Source organism: Schistocerca piceifrons, chromosome X (genome assembly GCF_021461385.2).
Source record: "Schistocerca piceifrons isolate TAMUIC-IGC-003096 chromosome X, iqSchPice1.1, whole genome shotgun sequence".
Lineage (NCBI taxonomy): Eukaryota > Metazoa > Arthropoda > Insecta > Orthoptera > Acrididae > Schistocerca > Schistocerca piceifrons.
Window position 1 is genome coordinate 835283431 of NC_060149.1, and position 24117 is coordinate 835307547.

The 24117-nt window shown below is 42.9% G+C and overlaps 1 protein-coding gene across 1 annotated transcript; it reads right to left on the reverse strand.

Moving 5' to 3' along the window:
• Window positions 1-2816: 2816 nt before the first annotated feature.
• Window positions 2817-16822, reverse strand: LOC124722731. The gene is made up of 3 exons (XM_047247872.1): window positions 16321-16822; window positions 15714-15825; window positions 2817-3125 (listed from the first exon to the last, which is right to left on the reverse strand). Exons 1-3 carry the CDS (start codon window positions 16820-16822, stop codon window positions 3035-3037), a joined length of 705 nt encoding a protein of 234 aa, XP_047103828.1. The 3' UTR covers window positions 2817-3034.
• Between the last annotated feature and the right edge of the window lie 7295 nt (window positions 16823-24117).

The following is a 24117-nucleotide window of genomic DNA, read 5'->3' on the forward strand; positions in this document are numbered from 1 at the left end:
TTGCCAGTCTACATTTTATATCCTCTACTCCAGCCATCCGTTATTTTTCTGCCCAAGTTGCAAAACTCATCTACTGTCTCATTTCCTAATCTAATTCATTTAGCATCACCTGATTTGACTACATTCCATTATTCTTGTTTTGTTTTTATTTTCATCTTATATCCTGTCAAGACACTATTCTCTTCAACTGCTCTTCCAGGTCCTTTGACAATTACAATGTTATCAGCAAATCTCAGTTTTTATGTCTTCTCCCTGAACTTTAATAGCTACACAATTTTGTTTTCTGTTGTTGCTTGCTCAATTTACAGACCGAATAACATCAGAGACAGGCCTGTCTCACTCACTGCTCATTCACTGCTTCCCTTTCATGCCCCTCAGGTCATAACTGCCATCTGGTTTCTGTAATTGTTGTAAAGAACCTTTTGTTTTACCCCTTACCTGTAGATTTTCCAAAGTTTTTTCCAGTCAACATCAGAAGCTTATTCTACATCTAAAAGTAGTATGAATGTAGATTTGTCTTTCCTTAACCTACCTTCTGAGTAACAGGTTTAATATTGCTCCCACCTTTCTCTGGAACTCAACCTGATCTTACCTGAGGTCTGCTTCTGCCAATTTTTCCATTCTTCTGTAAATAATTGTTAGTATTTTGCAGCCATGACTTAAACATAGTTCCATAATCACACCTGACAGCAACTGCTTTATTTTGACCTGGAATTATTACATTCTTCTTGAAGCATGAGCATGTTTCATGTCTCCTACATCTTGCACACCAGATGTAAGAGCTCTTTCATGGCTGGCTCTCCCAAGGTTATCAGTAGTTCCAGCAGAATATCGTCTACTCCTGGGGTCTTGTTTCAACTTTGATCCTCCACAGCTTTGTCAAATTATTCTTGCAATACCTCCCCTCTCATCTTTGTCTACATCCCTTTATATTATATAAACCAAGTTCATCTCCCTTTACAGAACCCCTTTATTCATTCCACTGTTCAGCTTTTCCTCCTCTGCTTAGGAGTTGTTTACCATCTGAGCTTAATATTACAGCTCCAAATGCTATATGAAATGTCAAAAAGACATTTCAACTTTGTTCATTCAAGTCTTAAGCTTGATAGAGGTGGCAGCAGGACAATTGTGTACCAGTCCTCATCCTTAACCAGCCTGAAAATTCTGCAGATTTCCAACTTATGCAAGTAAATTAATCTGATGCACATCACCAGATACAAAGATCTTGCACAAATGAGAGTTTTTCCAGGTAAGAATTGCACTCTGGTCTTATTGCCTTCCTGGATTGAGCTCTTAAAACTGTTTTATGCTCAGATGCCTGGCAAGCAAATCCATTAATATTATACTTTGGTTCCAGCACCATAGTGTAACAGTACACCCATGAGGCAAGTGCTGCATTCCAAATAAAACCTACTGAGGGCACTCATTGTTACAGAAGCTAATAAAATGGTTGTAGCATGTGGAAGGTGTCAAGCACATGAAGGGTGCTAAGTAGTTCAGGCACTTTCAGTTAAATGCACAATGCACTAACATCCCTTAAGCCAAGCATTGCCAAGTCTATCAAATGACTTGAGGCATCTATAGTAACTACTAAATTTCAGAACTGCACAATGTGCATCTAAACATTTAATATCAGTGACTAAGAAGCAGCAAACTGGTAATTTAAGCTTGAATGGAGACAGTACAGGAAACCAGGGCAGCATGTAATGGGTGGTGGCACATCCCGTGTACACGTGTAAATATTGCAGCTGGTACAGCAGACAATTCTGCCTATTGTAAACCTCGGATACTGAACCTACATTAGTCTGTTTTCTGTACAGGACTTTCCTTGTGGCATTTAGCTTGATCTGGTAGATGCAGAGTTTCACAACATAGCATTTTAGGGCTCTGTGGGGGGGGGGGTTTCATAGTCTGTCCTACATAGATGTTCCAACTATTTGTCAGTTCCTACTCAATTCCCACCATCAAATTTTTACTTTGAAATATTTGGACTTTCAGACATCCGAGCTGGGAATTTGATGATCCTCTTCCCAGTATGGTCTTAGTCTCAGTCAGCTTTGATCCTGATCTACTTTCACAACAATACTAACATAATTTGTATCTTTATTTTTAATTTACATTTGTGAAGTATATTATGGAACATGAGAAAATATGTTTTATGTATGCTAGACATTGTGCTACATCATTGCTTCTCAGCAGACAGTCTTGAGATCAATTTGTATTAGTGTAGCACCCAACTAATGAATCAGCTCTCATACCAGGCTCTACTACTAGCTCCACATGAAGTCAGCCTTTTCAATAGACATGGAACATTGCCCAATTTTTATTCAAAAACCTGAAATGTTACAGATTAGGCCCATGTCAATACAAGAGTGAAAGAACTGATTAAATCTAACTAGTATGGTCACAAAATCCAACTAACTTTCCAGGAGGGAAGGGGGCTACATGCCACTCAGCATGTAAATACTGACAATTTACCAATTGAGGCATTCATAGTTTGCCAGAGGCTGAATCCAAGGCTGTGGCATGTGTTTTAAGTCCAGCACAGTGGCCAGTGATTGCCTGTCAAAATTCTTTCAAAATTTCATGGTTATATTGGTAATGGAGAGTACCATATTAACTGAATACTGTACCAGACAAGATGAGATTACCTCAGTCCTTCACCCTGTTAAATTTTTAGAGAAACTGCACTATCAGCATACAAATAAAGTTTATGGAGTGATCACAAAACATTTTGTTTATTAAATGTAGGAAGTGACCATTCAGTGTCATCTTAACTTTCTTAAAATATATGTTTATTCATTACTTTTTCAGTTTTGCATAAATTGAAAAATACAGATTGTCATTACTTTTAGAATTTTGCACCATAAGAGTTTTGGAAAATACGGTTTAAAAATTTCAGTTAAAATTTCTTCACATCTTAACTTTAAAAAATTACCCTTACAATCAGTATCCATACAAGCCAACCTTAAAATGAAACATTTATGAATAAATATCAGCGAAGATTCCAACTATATTATATGCACTCCTGAAATTATTTTTTGTTTTGCTTCAGTGGGCTGTTGCCAGGTGTCCAGTCCTCTTCATTGTAGCAGTCTGAGCATGAGCAGGAAGTGTCACTGTAACTGTAAAGACCAGTAAATATTAAATTCGACACACTTGTTGCATAGATCAACATAACATTAAATTACACGAAAACATAATTTTAAATAGAATTTCTCAAATCCCTTTCAAAGACTATTCCTTCATATTTCATACTACCAGCAGCCAAGTAATTTATCTTTTTCCATTATTGACTTCTCTCTGGTTGCCCTGAAATTTTTGATGGATGGAACTATAAACACAAATGCAGATACCTGAATGTTAAGTTACCAAGAGTTCTCACTGCATAACTGATTGCTGCTGTCCTGTCATTAGGTCTATTACAGTTTTAGGTTATAATAAATTCTTTGTGTGTTTAAGCTGTGCCATCTTTCCCTGTGACCAATATATGGCATTAGGGACATGCCAAATTTATTTTTCTATTTCTTAGTAGCCTCGAGATAAAGTTAAGTAAGATGATGCAAAATCAATGTCAACGTTTTTTTTTTTTTTTTTTTTTTTTTTTTTTTTTTTTTGTTTGTGGTTTTAGGGCGCAAAACTTCTATGGTCATTAGCGCCCAGCCCGTGACGTAGAAAACAGGAAAAAAACGAAATTTAAAATCAGCAGCAATGGGAACAAAGTCATAAAATTTGAGAAACTAAAGGCAGAAGGAATGCTTAAAAACCCACTATAGAAAGGGGTTGGTTGTCCCCCAAAAAAAAGGCTTCAAATGACTGACGTCATTTCACTGTCACTAATAAACTGTAGAACGCGGTCAGCTGAGCGCGTGTCATCTGCTAAAATCGACGAGAGATCAGGCGATAGCTGTAGATGGGAGCGTAACGGATTAAAATAGGGGCATTCAATTAAAAGGTGTCTGACCGTCCACGGCTGAGAGCAGTGGGGACAGAGTGGGGGAGGATCACCGCTTAAAAGATGTCTATGACTAAAAAGACAGTGCCCTATCCGGAGTCTAGCTAAAATTACCTCCTCCCGACGACGCGATCGGGAGGAAGAGGCCCATGCGCAAGGAAGGGCTTTCACTTCCCGCAATTTATTATGGGGAAGTGTTGACCAATGCGCATGCCATAAATGAGCAACTTGGCGACATAAACCGCTCCGTAGGTCGGTAAACGGAAGAGACTGAATAGCTGGCCGAGGAAGAGAGACTGCAGCCTTGGCCGCTATATCGGCCGCCTCATTTCCACAGATACCAGCGTGTCCTGGGAGCCAGAGGAACGCCACTGAGACGCCCCCCAGGTGGAGCAAGCGCAGACAGTCCTGAATCCGGTGGACCAGAGGGTGCACAGGGTAAAGAGCTTGGAGACTGAGGAGAGAGCTGAGAGAATCTGAGCAGATTACGTACTGTATCCGCTGATGGCGGCGGATGTAGTGGACAGCCTGGAGAATAGCGTAAAGCTCTGCAGTATAAACCGAACACTGGTCGGGAAGCCGAAAGTGATTTGGGGTGTCGCCAACAATATAGGCACCCCCTACACCTAACGATGTTTTCGAGCCATCGGTGTAAATAAATGTGGCTTCCGTCATTTGTGCACATAGAGCAGCAAATGCCCGATGGTAAACAAGTGTAGGGGTACCATCCTTGGGAAATTGACATAGGCCTCTGAGCAAGTCGATCCGGGGACGGAGCCAAGGCGGTGCTGTACCCCAAGTTGTCAAGAAGGTTTTAGGAAAGCGGAAGGAAAGGGAATGGAGCAGTTGGCGGAAGCGGACTCCCGGGGGTAGTAGGGAGGAGGAGCGGCCTGCATACCCGACATCAAGGGAGGCGTCGAAAAAAAGGTCATGGGCTGGATTAGCAGGCATGGAAGACAAATGGCTAGCATAACGACTCAGAAGGACTGCCCGCCGGTTGGATAGCGGAGGTTCAGCAGTCTCAGCATAAAGGCTTTCCACAGGGCTGGTGTAAAAAGCTCCAGACACTAAACGTAATCCACGGTGGTGGATAGAGTCGAGACGCCGAAGAATAGACGGCCGAGCAGAGGAGTAGACTATGCTTCCATAATCCAATTTCGAGCGCACTAAGGCGCGATAGAGGCGGAGAAGGACCACTCGGTCCGCTCCCCAAGAGGTACCATTCAGGACACGGAGGGTGTTAAGGGAACGCAGACAGCGAGCCGAAAGATAGGAAACGTGGGAGGACCAGCACAGTTTTCTGTCAAACATAAGACCCAAGAATTTAGCGACGTCGGAAAACGGAAGGTTGACAGGACCTAGATGTAAGGAGGGCGGAAGAAACTCCTTACGTCGCCAAAAATTAACACAAACGGTCTTACTGGGAGAAAAACGGAAGCCGGTTTCGATGCTCCACGAGTGGAGGCGATCGAGACATCCTTGAAGACGTCTTTCAAGAAGGCTGGTCCGTTGAGAGCTGTAGTAGATCGCAAAATCGTCCACAAAGAGGGAGCCCGAGACATCAGGAAGGAGACAATCCATAATTGGATTAATGGCAATGGCAAACAGTACAACACTCAGCACGGAGCCCTGGGGTACCCCGTTTTCTTGGGAGAAAGTACGGGATAGAGTAGTGTTCACCCGCACCCTAAATGTGCGCTCTGCCATAAATTCGCGAAGAAAAAGGGGCAGCCGGCCTCGAAAGCCCCAAGAGAACAGTGTGCGGAGGATGCCTGTCCTCCAACAGGTATCGTATGCTCTCTCCAGATCAAAAAATATTGCTACCGTTTGGCGTTTCCGGAGGAAATTGTTCATGATATAAGTGGAGAGAGCAACAAGATGGTCAACGGCAGAACGATGTTGTCGGAATCCGCATTGGGCTGGTGTTAAAAGACTGCGGGATTCCAGCCACCAAGCTAAACGGTAATTCACCATACGCTCCAAAACCTTACAGACACTACTCGTGAGAGAAATGGGGCGATAGCTAGAGGGGAGATGTTTGTCCTTTCCAGGTTTCGGAACGGGAACGACAATAGCTTCCCGCCATCGCCTGGGAAAGGTACTGTCAGTCCAAATTCGATTATAAAGGCGAAGGAGGGAGCGCAGGCTATGGGTTGATAAATGCAGCAACATTTGGACATGGATACCATCCGGTCCTGGGGCGGAGGAACGAGAAGAGAGTGCATGTTGGAGTTCGCGCATGGAGAAAACAGTATTGTAGCTTTCGCGATTTTGAGAGGAGAAAGCGAGATGTCGCACTTCTGCTGCACGTTTCTTCGGGAGAAACGCTGGCGGGTAATTTGAAGAGCTCGAAATCTCAGCAAAGTGCTGACCCAATGAGTTAGAAATTGCGACGGGGTCCACTAAGGTATCAGGCGCGACAGTGAGCCCAGAGACCGGGGAGAAACTAGGCGCGCCTGAGAACCGTCGAAGCCGACTCCAAACTTCCGAGGAGGGAGTGAAGGTGTTAAATGAGCTAATAAAGAATTGCCAGCTTGCCTTCTTGCTATCGCGGATGACACGACGGCATCGCGCACGGAGCTGCTTATATCGGATACAGTTGGCCAAAGTTGGATGGTGACGGAAAATGCGAAGAGCACGTCGCCGCTCACGTATTGCGTCACGGCATGCCTCGTTCCACCAAGGAACTGGGGGGCGCCGGGGCAAGTCGGAGGTGCGTGGTATTGAACGTTCGGCAGCTGTGAGAATAACGTCGGTAAAATGTGTGACCTCATCGTCGACGCTGGGAAAGCGACGGTCATCAAATGTCGCTAGAGACGAAAAAAGTGTCCAACCGGCTTGGGCAAACTTCCAGCGTCGCGAGCGCATATATGGCAGTTGAGGCTGCAGTCGAAGGACACATGGAAAGTGGTCACTCGAGTGTGTATCATCAAGGACGAACCATTCGAAGCGCCGGGCTAGCGGAACAGTACCGACCGCAAGGTCCAAATGAGATAAATTTGCCGTGGAGGCAGACAAAAATGTGGGGAGCCCAGTGTTGAGGCAGACTAGATCCGCTTGGTGGAAGACGTCTAGCAATAGTGAGCCATGTGGACAAGGATGTGGAGATCCCCAAAGCGGGTGGTGGGCATTGAAGTCCCCAACCAGCAAATAGGGGGGTGGAAGCTGATCAAGAAGATGAAGGAGATCAGCTCGTGCCAGTGGTGTAGACGATGGAATGTATACCGTACATAGAGAGAACGTGTATCCAGAAAGGGAAAGACGGACGGCGACAGCTTGGAAGGAACTGTTTAAGGGGATTGGGTGATAATGGAGAGTATCATGGAGCAGAATCATGAGTCCTCCATGGGCTGGAGTGCCTTCAACAGAGGGGAGGTCATATCGGACGGACTGAAAATGAGGGAGAACAAAGCGGTCATGGGGACGCAGCTTTGTTTCCTGAAGACAGAAGATGACCGGCGAGTAGGATCGTAAGAGGATCGACAATTCATCCCGATTGGCGCGAATGCCGCGGATATTCCAGTGGATAATGGACATATGGTGAACAGAAAATGGAGAAACGTGACCAAGGGCGCTGTCAACTCAACGACTGCTCAGAGCTTGCGACCGACAGCATGGAATGGCATTCAGTCGAAGGCAGAAGATCCTGATCCATAGGTTGGTCAGGAGCAGCTCCTGCCACCAACGATCGGCCAGTTGACTGGCCACCAGCAGTGCGCCTCGGCGACACGGAAGATGGCCGAGGGCGATTTCCGCCAGGTGGTGCTGTAGTTGGGACACGCCTTGGCGGAGAAGGAGAGGAACTGTGTTTCTTCGTAGCCTTCTTGGAGGTATGATGTTTAGATGAAGGAGGAACCGATGGTTGTGAAGTTGCAGTACGTAAAAACTCTTCACGAGAATGCTCTTTTTACGAAGACTTGGCGTCTGACTTTTGGGCTCGAGATTTAGCAGAACCCGACGAAGGGTGAGCCATAGAGTGGGCAGGCGAAAGTGGTGAGGTTGAACGGGCGATCTTTGCGCTGGCCGATCTGACGACCGTGGTACTAAATGTGAGGTCGCAAGTCTGCGTGGCCGCCTCCTTTGTTGGCCGAGGAGAAGCAAGGACAGTGCTGTATTTTCCTTTCTGAGGCACGGTGGGCTGTCGACTGGCGAGTAACTTTCGAGCAGCAAAGGTCGACACTTTTTCCTTCACTCTTATTTCCTGGATGAGCTTTTCATCCTTAAAAACGGGGCAATCTCGAGAGGAAGCAGCGTGGTCACCCATACAGTTGATGCAGTGAGGGGATGGAGGTGGACAAGCACCCTCATGGGCATCCTTGCCACACGTAACACATTTGGCCGGATTGGAACAGGACTGGCTGGTGTGATTGAACCGCTGACATCGATAGCAACGCGTAGGGTTTGGGACATAAGGGCGAACGGAAATTATCTCATAGCCTGCTTTGATTTTTGATGGGAGTTGAACTTTGTCAAATGTCAAGAAGACAGTGCGGGTTGGAATGATGTTCGAGTCAACCCTTTTCATAACCCGATGAACAGCGGTGACGCCCTGGTCAGACAGGTAGTGCTGAATTTCTTCGTCAGACAATCCATCGAGGGAGCGTGTATAAACGACTCCACGCGAGGAATTTAAGGTACGGTGCGGTTCCACCCGGACAGGGAAGGTGTGGAGCAGAGAAGTACGCAGCAATTTTTGAGCCTGGAGGGCACTGTGTGTTTCTAACAACAGGGTACCATTCCGTAATCTGGAACAAGACTTTACAGGACCCGCAATTGCGTCGACACCTTTCTGAATAATGAAAGGGTTGACCGTGGAAAAGTCGTGACCTTCGTCAGACCGAGAAACAACAAGGAACTGTGGCAACGATGGAAGAACCGTCTGTGGCTGAGACTCAGTGAACTTACGTTTGTGAGCAGACATAGTGGAAGGTGAGGAAACCATTGCGGAAGAATCCCCCATGATTACCGGCGTCTCCGATGGCGCGCTCCTCCCTTGTGGGGGCCCTCACCGAGGGCACACCCGCCTTAGGTGATTGTTCACACCTCAGGTCACACCTCCCGACAAACGGACGGAGGGACCAATCGGCACTTTCGGAAGGTATCAGCTCGGGTAATCACCCCTCCCTGGGCCTGGCCTTTACCAGGGGGTACGTACGTGTCCTACCTGTCGACCCGGGGCGGGGAATTACGCGTTACCCCGTCACCGGCTACGCATGGAAGTGCGTGGGTCGGCCTTCAGACACGCACAGGGAGGAAGAAAGAGAAAGGGAAAGGAAAGAAGAGGGGGTCTCAAACGCCGCAGCGGAGAAAAGGGTAAAGAGAAGAGGTAAGGAAAAGAGAAGGACAAAGGAAGGAAGAAGACATACAAGCAAGGAAGAAGAAGAATGTGGTACATTTACAAGCGTCCGTCTCCGGACATAGGCGCAAACCATACTCCCAGAGGGGGAGAAAGTGAAGGAAAGAACCAGAGGTGAGGGGGGGGGTGAAGACAGGGGATGGGGAAGGATGCGGAAAGGGAAGGTATGCAGCCCGGAAAGGAAGGAAGGCCACATTAGCTCGGGGCCCCGTGCTCGCTACGCACGTATCCACAAAAGAGTTGTGGATCCCCTGGGGGGAATGTCAACGTTTGTCAGGACATTCAGTCACTCATGTGATACCTGAAGAGTCAATGGGACTTTTTTCCTGATATACCAATGCTCTGGATGGTGATTCACACAGAACAGTTACTTGCTCCTGCTTATGTTTTCAGCAGTAGAGAAACAAAGATAGCCGATATGCATGATACACAATTACAAGTCAGCCAAAATAGTAAACTGACTCATTAACCTGATAAGCCATTGTTAATAAAATGCAACAGTTTCATGGCACTGATACAAAGTGAGCTGAAATGGGGCAAACATTCAGTCTACGAATTGCATGTGAAGTACAAGCTGTTATCTGTTAAGGGTTCAAAAAAGATGTATAAATGAGCAGCCACTGATTTACTATTACATACATTTTAGTGTGTCTGAAATATGATCTCATTCTGGGTAATTTTTAGCCTCTGGGACTTACAGAATGAGGACCATTAGGGTTATTACACAGAGCTGTGCTAAATAGTCACATACCATTTTCAGAAATTTTCTTCATCATGCATTTATGGTTTAGCCTCATTACTGTGTATTAAATGCAATTGGCAATGATTGAAAAATGAAACGACTTTATTAAAAGAAATGTAATCCCAGCTAACAATACTGTGTTACAAAGGAACATGGTATATGGAATTTAAGCTTCCACTTACCACATGATTTAAACTTTCATGACAATTGGAAACATTTACAGAAAAATGTCCATGTTTAATGTTAACTGTATGTACAGGATGGAGCAGAGGAAATATGTTTTTCACTATTGAATGACTGGGGCACAGTTTGATAAAAATAATAAAAATAAGCATCAAGTGAGATTTTTAATGCAGTTTTGAAATATATATACTTTATTTAGGTTCAAAAAATAATATCAAATTACTTTCTGCTGGATACAGATTTGGATTCTCTCCCAAAAGTTAGACATGGCTCTCTCCAACATTTCATTTGGCACAGCCTCAATTCCCTAACAAATGGAATTCATAAGGTCATCAATTGTGTGAGGCTTGTTCATGTAGACTGATCTTAAATATCACCACAAAAAGAAGTTGTGTATCAACAAATTGGGTGAGAGGGGTCAGTAAAAAATCTAAAAGTAACATGTCCTGGAAACATTTGTCAAACCACTTCCATGGATGCGCTTACGTGAGCTGTGGCACCATCCTGCTGAAATCATATTTATCTCGTTCACTTGATGCCTTTCAAGTTCTGGACAAAGAATGTCCACATTTTTAATCTAACACCAATGTCACAGTAACTTTCAGTTCCTCTTAAAAAAGTCCTACAATCCCCATCTTTGAAAGCACAACACTTTAAAACTGTTAAGAGGTCTTTGGTGTAGTGCATGTTCGTTCTCCAGCACTCAATACTGAATTTTTAACATTGACCTAACTGTCTACATGAAAATTCAGCTTTATCACTCATGAAGACTACCATCTGCATCTTCTGTAAAAATTTCATCTATTATGTGACAAATCTGCTCTGCACAAAATCCCCTGCACTAAGCTGCTGGACAATCATCTTGTACAGATGGAACTTAAGATCTTGTAAGATGCTGTGAAGTGAACAATGTGACATACCCAGCACTGCAGCCTGCTGTCTAGCCGATCGTTTTGGACTAGCAACAACTGCCGTTCTCACTCCGTCTACATTTTCCAGAGTACAAACTGCAAGGGGGAAGACCAGGTATTTTCTTTTTCATCAGAGATCCAGTACTTCTAAACGCTGGAACCCATTGGAGTACAGTATTTTGATCAGGCACTGCACCTCAATGTCCACTTCAAATTTTGACAGAAAAGACATTGCACTGTGACAACAGAATCCTTGTTTCTGAAGTACTGCTCGACAACAGACACATGATGCTCTACGCTCCAATGCTCCATAGTGACAAACTGCATTGTATGGGGAGTCTGCCAACATTCATTCAAGGTCAATACCACCTCTCATTGCTGTGTTCTAGTGGTTCAAAGAACATGCATTTCCTCTGCTCCACCCTGTAGATCCTCTATGACAAATTTGAACTGTTATAAAGTATATGGATTCCTTATGCAATTTTGCAGATAGCAAGCAGTTAATAGTCTGTTGTAATTTCAATGGAGATTTTAACTTCTGGTAGGAAAAATGGCCTGGAAACATTTTGTTTGTACAATTTAACCTCACTGTCTTTCCAAGACTGGTGGCTAAAGACAGGACCCTTAGTGATTTTCTTTGATTAATCTCAAAGCAAGGTAACTGCATGCACAGTAACATATGCACTCTGATCATGATGTGCAGTGAGGATAAGTAGTAGCCTTACAGTATAGATACTGCTAACTGGTAATCTATTAGAATTAATGATCCTAGGACAAATTTTTTGAAGAATGGCTTAGAAGATTGGCATGGATTGAAATTTGCAGTGAACCAAATGCTGACAAATTTCATTTATTCCATGATAAATTCATATTATTTGGAAGCAGCCTACCACACAGGATAATCAGAAATGACAAACGTCAATGTAAAATACCACTGATCACTAAGGGGAATACAGAATCCTATGAAAGGAAGAAGTAATGTGTTCAAAATAAAGATTGTGCAGTAGTTTCACACTACAAATACTGAGTTATTGAGGAAAGTTTTAACTATATCAAGGAACATACGCATGTCAAACCTGTAAATCTAAAACAGATTTAAGGTTATCTGGAATGCAGTGACAGGAGAGTATATCAGTTTAAATGATATAGCTTTAAATTATCAGTCACAGGTAGGAGACATGTTTAATGATCATTTCTTGAATTCAGAATAAAATATAAAGATCCTAGGACCTACTGAACAAGCAACTTGAAAGCTGAAGAGTCTCCTCTGTATGGTGAGTAGCAACTATCCTTTTCATAATATTTAAAGTCTATCCTGGATGTTCCATTGTTTGATTTTGCCCGACAATTTTCTTCCATCCTGTAACCTAGTGCTGGTTTCCTTTGTTACTATTTTCTAATAAGTTACTCAGTATCCATCCTTTTTCTTTTCTGTGTTTCTCCTGTCACCTTACAAACCCCACTGCATGCACTACTTATGAGCCACTAAGTATCAACTTTCTCAGCCATGCACAACAGATGGCTACAAGACCATACTGATTGGTGGTGCATGATCTCATGTCTTACATCACTCCCACCAATTTTAATCCCATACCCTCAAATTTATCACTCTTCCTGGGTCACTTATTTTCACATGTAATTTCCTGTGCCATAGTTTTTTATTCTCCCTCTTCCTCCTCCATTCCAATACCCCCTACTAACTTTACCTAATCTAGTCCAACTTGCCATTCCCTTTACATTTGTCCACCCACAGCCTGGCAACCCACATTACAATTTTTTATTTTTCTTTGATCTCTGTCTTCATGCCAATATCAGTTTGCTTTTGCCTTTCATTATCAGCCTATTCCCTCAGATTTAATCTATGTCCTTTTTCATCCATTTTATCCTGTGTGTTTTTCCCACATGTTTGTATTTCGTGAACTTTTGGACAGTTGTGCAGTATTCATGAATTTTTATGCTTTTTATGCATTTTATCCACCACTGTTGATCCCTGCTCCTTCCATCTGCATCAATACAGGAAAGTGTCCTTTTGTCTAGACAGAACACAGACCCACATACTGTTCCTATGTTTAGCTCATGAAATCCTCAAATGGCCTTGCCATCAAATTACCTGTCACAGATGCCACCCTTCCTTCCACAATGACCATCTGCCAATCAACCTGTACCAGTCCTGCAAAACTGGATCAGGCCCAAACCTCCTGGCAGAACCTTATCTCCATTTGTAAAATTCTTCTGCTATTGTGATCCCAAATTCCTGGATCCCATGAGACAACAAAACTCTTGCCCTGCAGAAACTATAACATTCACAACCCACCTCAAAAAACTTTCTACTGTTCACTTCCTATTTAGCTGAAACCCTGTCTCAGACCTGATTTACCCCACACTCAAAACAACAACACCACCACCACCACCACCACCACCACCACCACCACCACCACCACCACCACCACCACCACCACCTTCCTCCAAAAGCCTTAGCCCCACAGAAGTATCAGCCCTTTCTGAAGGTCTCACCTTTTGTTCCACACTAATTCCATTATGCAGGACTTTAAGACCTCTCCTCCTACCAGGCCCTACAGTGAAAATTTTTTCACCACCAACCATACCCATCAGACTCAACACCAATGTTGAACCCTGCCTGACCAACTGTGACCCACCCCCATTGCCCCCAAATCGCACCCATTATCTTTTGAGAATTCCTATAAAAATTAAGAACTTCCAAGAAACAATAGAGACTAGTTACCATAGAGTAAGCACTACCTCATCTGAAATATGTAATGCATTACAATATCAAAATTTTTCCAGACTGAAATATTATGCCATTGTTTAAGCTCTTATAGAAGGAAGGCAATATATCACTCACTAAACATGTGAATATGGACTGTCAACAGCACATTTTTCTAAACATTTTGTAACTCAGTGGAAACAGTGTAATGAGTATTTTCAGTTCCACTTTCATTTCCATCATTGTCCTAATTTTTTGAGTTTTGATGAAAGATGGTGCATTTGGATTCCTACACACTTTGCATTATTTTCACATTTCGTTTTGGTTGGTTGGTTGGTTGGTTGGTTGGTTGGTGAAAGAAAGAAAGAAAGAAAGAAAGAAAGAAAGAAAGAAAGAAAGAAAGAAAGAAAGAAAGAAAGAAAGAAAGAAAGCCAACCTGCAGGCTTGGCCAGCACCTACATTTACGTCCAAGCATTCATTTCTCACGATGTTTCTATTTTTGTATCCAACCCCTGTAACTTACCTACGTGAAACGCTTTTGGTGGCATACATTTAAAATTTATCATTCATCACCTAATACAGCAATTTACACACATCAAAATAAGTTTTGCATCACCCCGTTTACCAGAACTCCTGACGATAGACGTTGACTGTGTATATTGTATCACAGACTTGAATGAAGAAGCACACGTAGACAAGATAGACACTCAAGATAGAACAGACCCCATAAAGAAATAAGTGGGAGGCAGAGGGCAGGGGTGAACCACCGAGCCCAGTCAAAGCCAGTCCAATCAGGGTGAAGGGGGAGCAAGATTGGTTGGTTGGTTTAAAGGCAGGAGAAGGGACCAAACTACAAGGTCATCAGTCCCTTGTTACATTGTTTTATTAGGAACAAGTGTGAGAATAAAACAGATGAAACGTAACACAAAACAGAAAGAAAAAGCCACAAGCACAAAGGGAAGGCAATGAACACTAAATGGAACAAAAGAGGACAAGAAAATGGAGACACTAGGAACAGAAGACAGTAAAACTTGAGTAGATTACAGTGGCTGGCCTACCATAAGAATAAAAAGTGAAAGCCAGCCACTCTCCAACACATTAAAACCTCCACCCTAAAAGCAGTAGGGTTGAGAACAGAGGGACAAAGGACATGCACTAAAACCTACATAGAAGTATTAAACCCACTCAAGGATAAAACAAAACTAAAGCTGCTGTGGAGGCATTGTTGCCCAACACCAAAGGCAGTGTGCTGGGAAAGTTTAAAGGCTGTCACAGAGCGGCTAAAAGTGGGCAGTCCAGCAAGAGGTTGACGACAGTCATTTGTGAGCCACAGCATCACCAAGGTGGGTCCTTCCAACGGAGGAGGTAACTGTTAGCCACATACAGCCACTGCGGAGCTGGCAGAGAACAACTGATTCCCTGCAAGAGGCCTGCACGGAAGACTTCCACACATTGTCTCCTTAATGACAGTTTGTTGTGCATGCTGTTATGTCACTCCGTCTCCCAAACAGACTTCAGACTGTTAGTCTGCAGCAGTTTAAGAACACTAATAGGTACCAGAATATTTCAAAAATTTGTCACTCCTAACTTTCCACTGACATCTTTGTGAAAGACAACACTTTCTATTTAAACTTTGTACAAATTATATTGAAAATTAGACTTCACATTCTTTTCATCCAGGTTTTGCAAGAACAAGTGAGGAGTACTAGAATGTGTTACTGTTGCCACTGATGAGTCAACCCATCCTGTATGTAGAACAAAACAGTTTATGACAGTAAATTTGTTTCAGTATCAATTTAAATTTCATCCTGCTCTGATCAGTTGGAAGCTGCAACACATACCTTCCATCACTGCCTGTATCATAGTCACTGCAGGTGCTACAACTATCAGAATGGCTTTCATCAGAGGAACTGTCTTCAGAGCAGGTTGAACAGCAGTCACTGCGTGAAGAATCTAAAAGAAACATTGCAATTTAACTCATCAGTTTATACAGTTTAACACTGCACAAGTTACATCTGCTAGTATCAGCAATAATCATTGTAAACACAATACCATTAAATACAGCTGTTCTGCATTTGAAGTACTGACTGAGCAACATAATTTAAGCCAAGGGGCAAGTCAGGATCATCATGAGCAAATAATGAACGTCTTTGAATCAGGGATTCTTTAACACTGTAGAGGCTGAGAATGTAAATGTTAAATTATTAAGTAAAATATTCGAGATATAGGTATCCCTATGTTTGAACAGCATTAGCAGTACTTACAGGATTTTTAGCTTAGCTCTACCAATATAGGCCTACAGTGAACAATCTGTCAACGGTATTTCAGTACACTATTGTTCCTATTAGTGTAAAACGTGTGGTTAAAAACAGAATGACAAATGTTTGCCAAGTAAGCATACCACGACTGAAGACGCTAGAGCACGAGATAGAGCTTTAGCAGTGTTACCTCTGCGTCGTCTCCTGGACGTGCGCTTCATGCCGCAAGCAGCACGCCGTTCCCGGGCGCTAGCAGCCTTGCAGTGCTGTGAGGTGGCCTTCGGTGACGGCGACAGCTTCGACGTCTTTGCTTCTTTTTGAGACGGCGACAGCTTCGATGCCTTCGCTTCTTTTTGAGACGGCGACAGCTTTAGCGCCTTCGCCTTCTCTACGATGAGTGCAGCATTGGCCTTGCTGGTCGCGAGCAGCGCCTTGCTCTGCGCCCTGGCCGCCGCCACCGCCGCGCGCGCTGCTGCCTTGCCAGCAGAGGCGGCCGCGCGCCCTTCAGCCCTTCCCGCGATCGCCGCCGCCTTCCCTTCGGCCCTTCCCGCAGCAGCCGCGGCCCTGCCTTCCGCCCTTCCAGCGCGCGCCAACGCCCTGCCTTCCGCTCTGCAGGCGGCTACTGCCACTCGTTCCATGGTGCCTGCTACACCACCAGTCTTCGCTTTCTGGACTAGTCCACTGTCCTCCATCGTAGACTTCTCTGTACCTCTCGTTCTCTCTCTCCTCGCCCTGGTTCGCTTTTTCTGAGACGGTTCTTCGTTTTCTAGTTGTATAATTTGTGTTTCCTCTGTGTCCTGCTGTGCTTCCACTTCCGCCATAACTTCTTCCGACATCGATCTGGCTTCCACCAAACAACCTAAGAAAGTGTTAGATCTCTAATGTATACACGTAATAACAAAGGGCACCGAAAGGTTCCCGAAATATATTAAATCTATGTTGTATCTAGAGCTTGTTCTGCACTCACACCTACAAAGCAGTCCCCTTTAGAGCAAATACACCAACCTAAAAACTTCAGCCACTTGAAACATACTACTATAAAAACGAGAACTCACAAGGGGAATGCCTCAGACACGGCCAACCGATTCGGCTCAAATTTGGCAGGTCGCTTGTGTACAACCTAAAACGAAGGAATCTAAGATATTTTGGGTCAACACCACGTTTGAGAAAATCACCCCTAAAGGTTATGACGAGCAATGGACTGAAAACTGGCGGGATCGATAGATAATTGTAAATAGAGCATTTTTCATCATCAGGTATGAAATCCGAAAACGCATACTGTTCCAGTCGAGTATGGATCGCGGGAAGAACGACTGCCGGAAAGCCTCCGTGCGCGCTCGAATATCTCTAATTTTACATTCGTGATCTCCTCGGGAGGTAGAAGTAGGGGGAAGCAATATATTCGATACCTCATCCAGAAACGCACCCTCTCGAAACCTGGACAGCAAACTACACCGCGATGCAGAGCGCCTCTCTTGCAGAGTCTGCCACTTGAGTTTGCTAAACATCTCCGTAACGCTATCACGCTTACCAAATAACTGACGAAACGCGCCGCTCTTCTTTGAATCTTCTCTGTCTCCTCTGTCAACCCGACCTGATACCGATCCCACACTGATGAGCAATACTCAAGTATAGGTCGAACGAGTGTTTTGTAAGCAACCTCCTTTGCTGATGGACTACATTTTTTTACGACTCTCCCTGTGAATCTCAACCTGGTACCCGCCTTACCGACAATTAATTTTATATGATCATTCCACTTCAAATCATTCCGCACGCATACTCCCAGATATTTTACAGAAGTAACTGCTACCAGTTTCTGTTCCGCTATCATATAATCATACAGTAAAGGATCCTTCTTTCTATGTATTCGCAATACATTACATTTGTCTATGTTAAGGGTCAGTTGCCACTCCCTGCACCAAGTGCCTATCCCGGTGCATATCTTCCTGCATTTCGCTGCAATTTTTTAATACTGCAACTTCTCTGTATGCTACAGCATCATCCGCGAAAAGCCGCATGGAACTTCTGACACTATCTACTAGATCATTTATATATATTGTGAAAAGCAATGGTCCCAAAACACTCCCCTGTGGCACGCCAGGGGTTACTTTAACGTCTGTAGACGTCTCTCCATTGAGAACAACGTGCTGTGTTCTGTTTGCTAAAAACTCTTCAATACAGCCACACAGCTGGTCTGATATTCCGTAGGCTCTTATTTTGTTTATCAGGCGGCAGTGCAGAACTGTATCTAACGCCTTCCGGAAGTCAAGGAAAATAGCATCTACCTGGGAGCCTGTATCTAATATTTTCTGAGTCTCATGAACAAATAAAGCTAGTTGGGTCTCTCACCATCGCTGTTTCCGGAATCCATGTTGATTCCTACAGAGTAGATTTTGGGTTTCCAAAAACGACATGATACGCGAGCAAAAAACATGTTCTAAAATTCTACAACAGATCGACGTCAGAGATATAGGTCTATAGTTTTGCGCATCTGCTCGACGACCCTTCTTGAAGACTGGGACTACCTGTGCTCTTTGTGACCGATTAACCAATAGTTTGTATGTCACCTTACTGGACATTCTCATTACGTCCTTCGAAGGTCTTAGGTGTGATAGAACTTTGTTGACTATTGACCAGTAATCAACTACACGGAATCCGAAATTACTAGAAACAGATCAAGGAGGTCATGTTACTTTGTACCTGGGTGTCCATTTTTGGCCACGATGATGGACTGTCATTTGAAGTATTGCTGGTTAGTTTCTGGATCATAGCCGTAACACCAACTTTCATCACCAGAGAACCTCAGAAATAAAGTTTGGATCATCTTTAAGTAGCTTAGATTACCTGTAAACGACCAGGAGATTTTGAGGGTATGCTGCGCTATGTATGTTTTGCGAAGACGAAAATAGACAAATCCAAATCTCTTATGTTTCAAGTATTTAGTGCTTTACTGTTTGGTTTGCAACATAGGCCTATTTCGGCGACGGTTCTCTAGTTGCATCTAAATATTTCTGACGTCCAAAAGCCGATTGGTGGCGTCACTTATTTGTCTTAAAGATGACCTGATTATCAATGTAGTAGCTGTCTGTGGTATGTCTATTATTGTAGACTAGATTTGTTTGCTATGACCTTTGTTCTGTTTACTTTCTGCACTTTAGAGATTTTACAAAGCTGTCAAAAATATAGGAACTACTGAACAAAGAGGTCACATTGCTCTCGGGTCAGACGTCGCTAAACCGAGAAACTACGGCACTACGGAACTGGAAATTGTTGACCAACAACTAACCAGACCACGCCACTCATACCCACTTGCCACACTGTTTCAAGAAGGATGTATGGGAAGGCTCATAGCTGTATTTGGGTCTACGCTAAACTATTTGCTGCAAAAAATCTGGAGCTGTGATATCACCTCTCACCAGATAGCCACAGACGTTGATTCAAGGGAGTCACAGCCCTTCTCCCAACCAAAGCAATCTGTTAGAGCATTTACATGCTTGCACGCATTTTTCCATCAACCTTCCGAAAAACATAGCATGAAAACAATTTTGAAGTGTCAAGGAGTTCTAGGAAATTACGCAAGCTACGTTCAACACACGATACTTTCACTTGCCTCCACAATAGCAAATTCACATTGATTGACTTACGGCCTGACAAGTTACAGGGAATATTCCACCTGGGTAATTATTCCTGATAACCTGAAGTACTTCACGAATCAGTAGGTAGACTCCAACTCCAGGAAGTTTGGTAAGGTAACAAGGGGGTACTATCATATGTAACCTACAGAATGTAATAGAAACAACAAACAATTACTTATATTAAGTGTTCTTTGTTCACGACAGTAGCAGTCTTTACAGGAGCGAGGTTTACGTGGACGTGGCCAACGAGGAAAAGGGAGGGCAGGTGTTCCTAAAAAGTCTTCGATGACCCGTTCCGCACCAATATGAAGAAAAGCGTAACATGTACTGTATATTGGCAAGTAGCGGACGTACCCAAGGTTGAGGAAACCTCTCATTCATCGTGTAATCAGCGCCCATCCTCTGCAGAATGCTTTTTTAAGCCTGGTATTGTCAGTACATTTGACTCACTTAAAGGGTCTGAACTTCAGGGTTCTCAGAGGCTTCATTCTTCCGACATCCTGCGATGCTCCATTATCTGGGAAGCAGGTCGAGCATGTCAGTTCTCTATAGCATCCGACAAGTCATGACAAAACTACTGACCTGATTTCGTGGTAACTTTAATGAATACGCGTTTACGCAACACCGCAGGCAGATAATGTTTAAGCCTGTCGCCAAGATGTTCGTGAATTGACACTGACGAATTTCTGTACCGGTACTTAAATGTAAGACCTTAAGACACGATTCTAATCGGTACTATTTAATGAAAGCAAAATACGTATGTCAGTTTATTTGTGACAGTAGCTTGCCATTACAAAAATGTTTAATTAGCTTCCAAGTTTCAAAACAATTTGAGTTCGTGAAGGGAACCATATGTATAGACCCGAAAACTAACATTCTGCCTTATTAACTCTTGACATGGATTTATTGTCTGTTTACCATTTGATTTGCAATAGGAAGTATTCTGTTTAATATATCATGACAAATCTATTTTAAACCACTTACAACTTCATCTCCTGGTTGTAATTTACTCGGCATTTCATTTAGATATGCAAAAGATTGTGGATCTAAATACTTTGCTTAAAGCGGTAAATATCCAGTCAGAAATTTGGTATTTTTCTGTATTCAATTTCAACAATCTTTCCATGCTGAGATGTTTGCTATACTTTTGGTTCCTTCGTTGTCAAATGACTGATAGGTCGCGAAAATACCTGCTACACTATTTAGTGGAAATTTAAGCGCAATTTGATAGTTGTATACTGCTTTCCGCCACCAGCACTTTCACCCCCAAGGCAGAAGACTTGTGCACTTCCTCTTCAATGCCTAGCTTGAAGCCAGATACCGTTTCTTCATCCGCAGTATCAGCCTGGGGCTGTCAAAATTTGGGTCTTTAATAGAAACGGGATTGGTTCCACAACATGTTCTGTTATATACTAAGTATCGGTTTTCCTTCAGTTGCAGTAAGATAAGTAAATGAAAGTGTATAACATCACTATCATATTTACCAATCTGATTTCTGTCATAATAGGTGGGCGAAGTATTTTATGGCATCAATTATATAGTCTGCATATCGTAATCAAATATGAGCAAATAAAGTTTAACCGTTATTTTATTCGATCCCCTACCGTTTCTTCGTAGCACGAATGTTCTCTGCCCACCTTTACACTATACTGAACAAACGTAATAAGCATCGTTGGGCAACCTCAGGCATTCCTACCCCTTCCTGGTGGATAGGTATAGCAGTCTTTACTATACTGTCAGCAGCCTACTTAAGGGTGAAAATATTTTCTATTTTATGGACAACTGTATATAGGTAACACCTTTATCAAAGACCCAGAATTAGACATTTATCCGTGGAAAGAAAAATGTGGAGAATTAATATGAAAAAGCGCTTTGATAAAGGGTTAAAAAAGGCACAGAAAAACTGAGAAAATGGAGGATGGGGTAGAAAAAAAAAAAGCCTTACCGAACGTTCTTTACATCCAGGGAAAGAATGTTTTTGACAAGACCCAGTCAAAAAGCCACAAGCAGCTACTACGGATACATTCTTCGGAGAAGCAGTTTCTTTAAACAAACTGCTAATGTTTACAATATGATCGTGTAGTGATATTAAAGGTTTTGGAATTTTAGATGTGGTGAACCAGTCTTTGTTCGCAGTACTTGCGTGAACGTAATAAACCATAACGTGGTGAATTTTTCCTTTAAAAGAAGTACCATAAGAAATTTTCTTAACAGACAGCCGCACTCACGACGTGGACCGGTCGTAGGCCTTTAACATGCTGGCGTCGCTCCAAAGCAAATGGTCCTTTTCGGAAATTATACTGAGACTAGGTGGGACAAGATTTCGTACGGAATTATAAAGCCTTCGCTAACAGCAGTTTCGATGTCTTGCCGCATACCGAAGACAAGTATTCAGTGAAGCTTTTTATAACTTAAATTGGCTGTGTGCGGCCCAATCTAACTTCGGAAATCTCTAAACATATAGTGAACAGGGGATTAATCACAACAGTGCATGTACAGTCTAGCTTTATATTTAATTCGTCTTACAATTTATCATAACACGTGGGCAACGAGTTGTAAACTTAATGCAAACCATCCTATGACCAAACGTACGAGTTTCTGTTCTAAGAAATCACATTGTAATTATCTACCCCACACACTTTTACTGTAACTCTTACTATTCTGCTCTTTGTTCCATTTCGCTTTCGCAAATTTTTACATTTCAAAAGCATCAAACAAAAGCCCAAGAAAGACTTATTCATACCCCTTAATTATAAGCAGCACCTTCACAATGAACCTATTACCGTTGCTTACGACTGACCTCAATCCATTATACCCTCGTAAAAAAGGAAAACTTACCACAAAACCTCCATACTCTAACAAAGCAAATAAAAACCGAACCACAAACCGTTCATAAGTCGCAGCTCCACCAACAGCGACAGCGGTAACCGAACTAACAAGCCTCTCATTCCGTGACATCAAAAGATTGGCGGTGAGGGCGCCACTGGTGTCACATAAAGCGCTCCCTTTCTCTAAAAGACACATCAGCCTCAATATTTTAAGCATTTTCAGTGAATTTTCGCAGAAATACCTGCATCATAAATAAAAGCTTTCAATACTACACAGGCATCGAATATCATGTTATCGTTATTTTATTCGTAGACTTGTGTGTTCAGAGGTTGTGGCTATTCTCTTCTGAACGATATGAATATTTCACCTATTTAAAAATAATTTATTTTCTTTTTTTACGAAATTTTCGGACAAAGAGTAGAAATTTATTATACTTATAACTGGGAGGGATGAGGACCCAATTGGGAAACAGCAGAGGCTACACCTGCCAAAAAGTCAGTCTTCCTCAATCATGTTGGTTGTCAGGCTGTATTTAAGAACAATGGTCAGTTTACTCATGTTTTGTACAGTATACGTCTCCACCGCCAAAAACAAACTCATCTTCGAAGTAATTAAATACCAGACGTCGTCTTGCCTTCTTCTTATGTAGATAAAAGAATTACACAGAATTCAGTACTGCACAAAGCATGAGCACACCATTAGAAATAGCACGTAGGATAAAGCAAACAAATTAAACAGAATAATCTCAATTATTAGGTGTTAATATTGATAAGTACCTTAAATAGAAGTAACATGTTAAAGGTCCCCTTAAACGTCTAAGCTTTTCAACTTTTGAATTACAGATAATATAATATTTTGGAAATGAAAAAGTCAAAAAGTTCACTTAGTTTAACTATTTTGATTCACCACTTTCATATGACATGTTCTGTGTCAATTAGTCGTTGAAGGAAAAAGTGCTTTCATTTCTCCCAAACGTGTAGGTAAGAATATGTGGAATCCACTCCAGATCCTAATGCAGACAGCCCTTTAAGCAGTTGGGCATGTTGACAATACTCTGACAGTAGGCTACATGTACCCCCTCATACAGTTTGTGTTGTTAACAGTCAACCGCGTAGAGAGGAGACTGACAGATTTAATATTATGAATCAAATCACTGTGTTAAATGAAGGACAATCACATAAATGAAACTTCCTGGCAGATTAAAACGGTGTGCCGGACCGAGACTCGAGCTCGGGACCTTTGAATTTCGCAGGCAAGTGCGCTACCAACTGAGCTACCCAAGCACGACTCCCGCCCCCTCCTCACAGCTTTAGTTCTGCCAGTACCTCGTCTCCTACCTTCCAAACTTCACAGAAGCTCTCCTGCTACCATGGCAACGCCGTCCATAATACCTTGACTAGAGGGCTCTGTATATACGGTTACAAATAGGCACACTTAAACTTGTACTCAGTTGGTAGAGCACTTGCCCGCGATAGGCAAAGGTCCCGAGTTCGAGTCTCGGTCCGGCACACAGTTTTAATCTG

Bases quoted from the DNA above. Each gene is read 5' to 3' on its own strand.
- LOC124722731 (XM_047247872.1), bottom strand. From the start codon at position 16,822: ATGGAGGACAGTGGACTAGTCCAGAAAGCGAAGACTGGTGGTGTAGCA. The intron at 15,826-16,320 runs GTAACACTGCTA...TGTTTCTTTTAG, and splicing joins GTCCAGGAGACGACGCAGAG to ATTCTTCACGCAGTGACTGC. The intron at 3,126-15,713 runs GTATGTGTTGCA...TGGTCTTTACAG, and splicing joins GATACAGGCAGTGATGGAAG to TTACAGTGACACTTCCTGCT.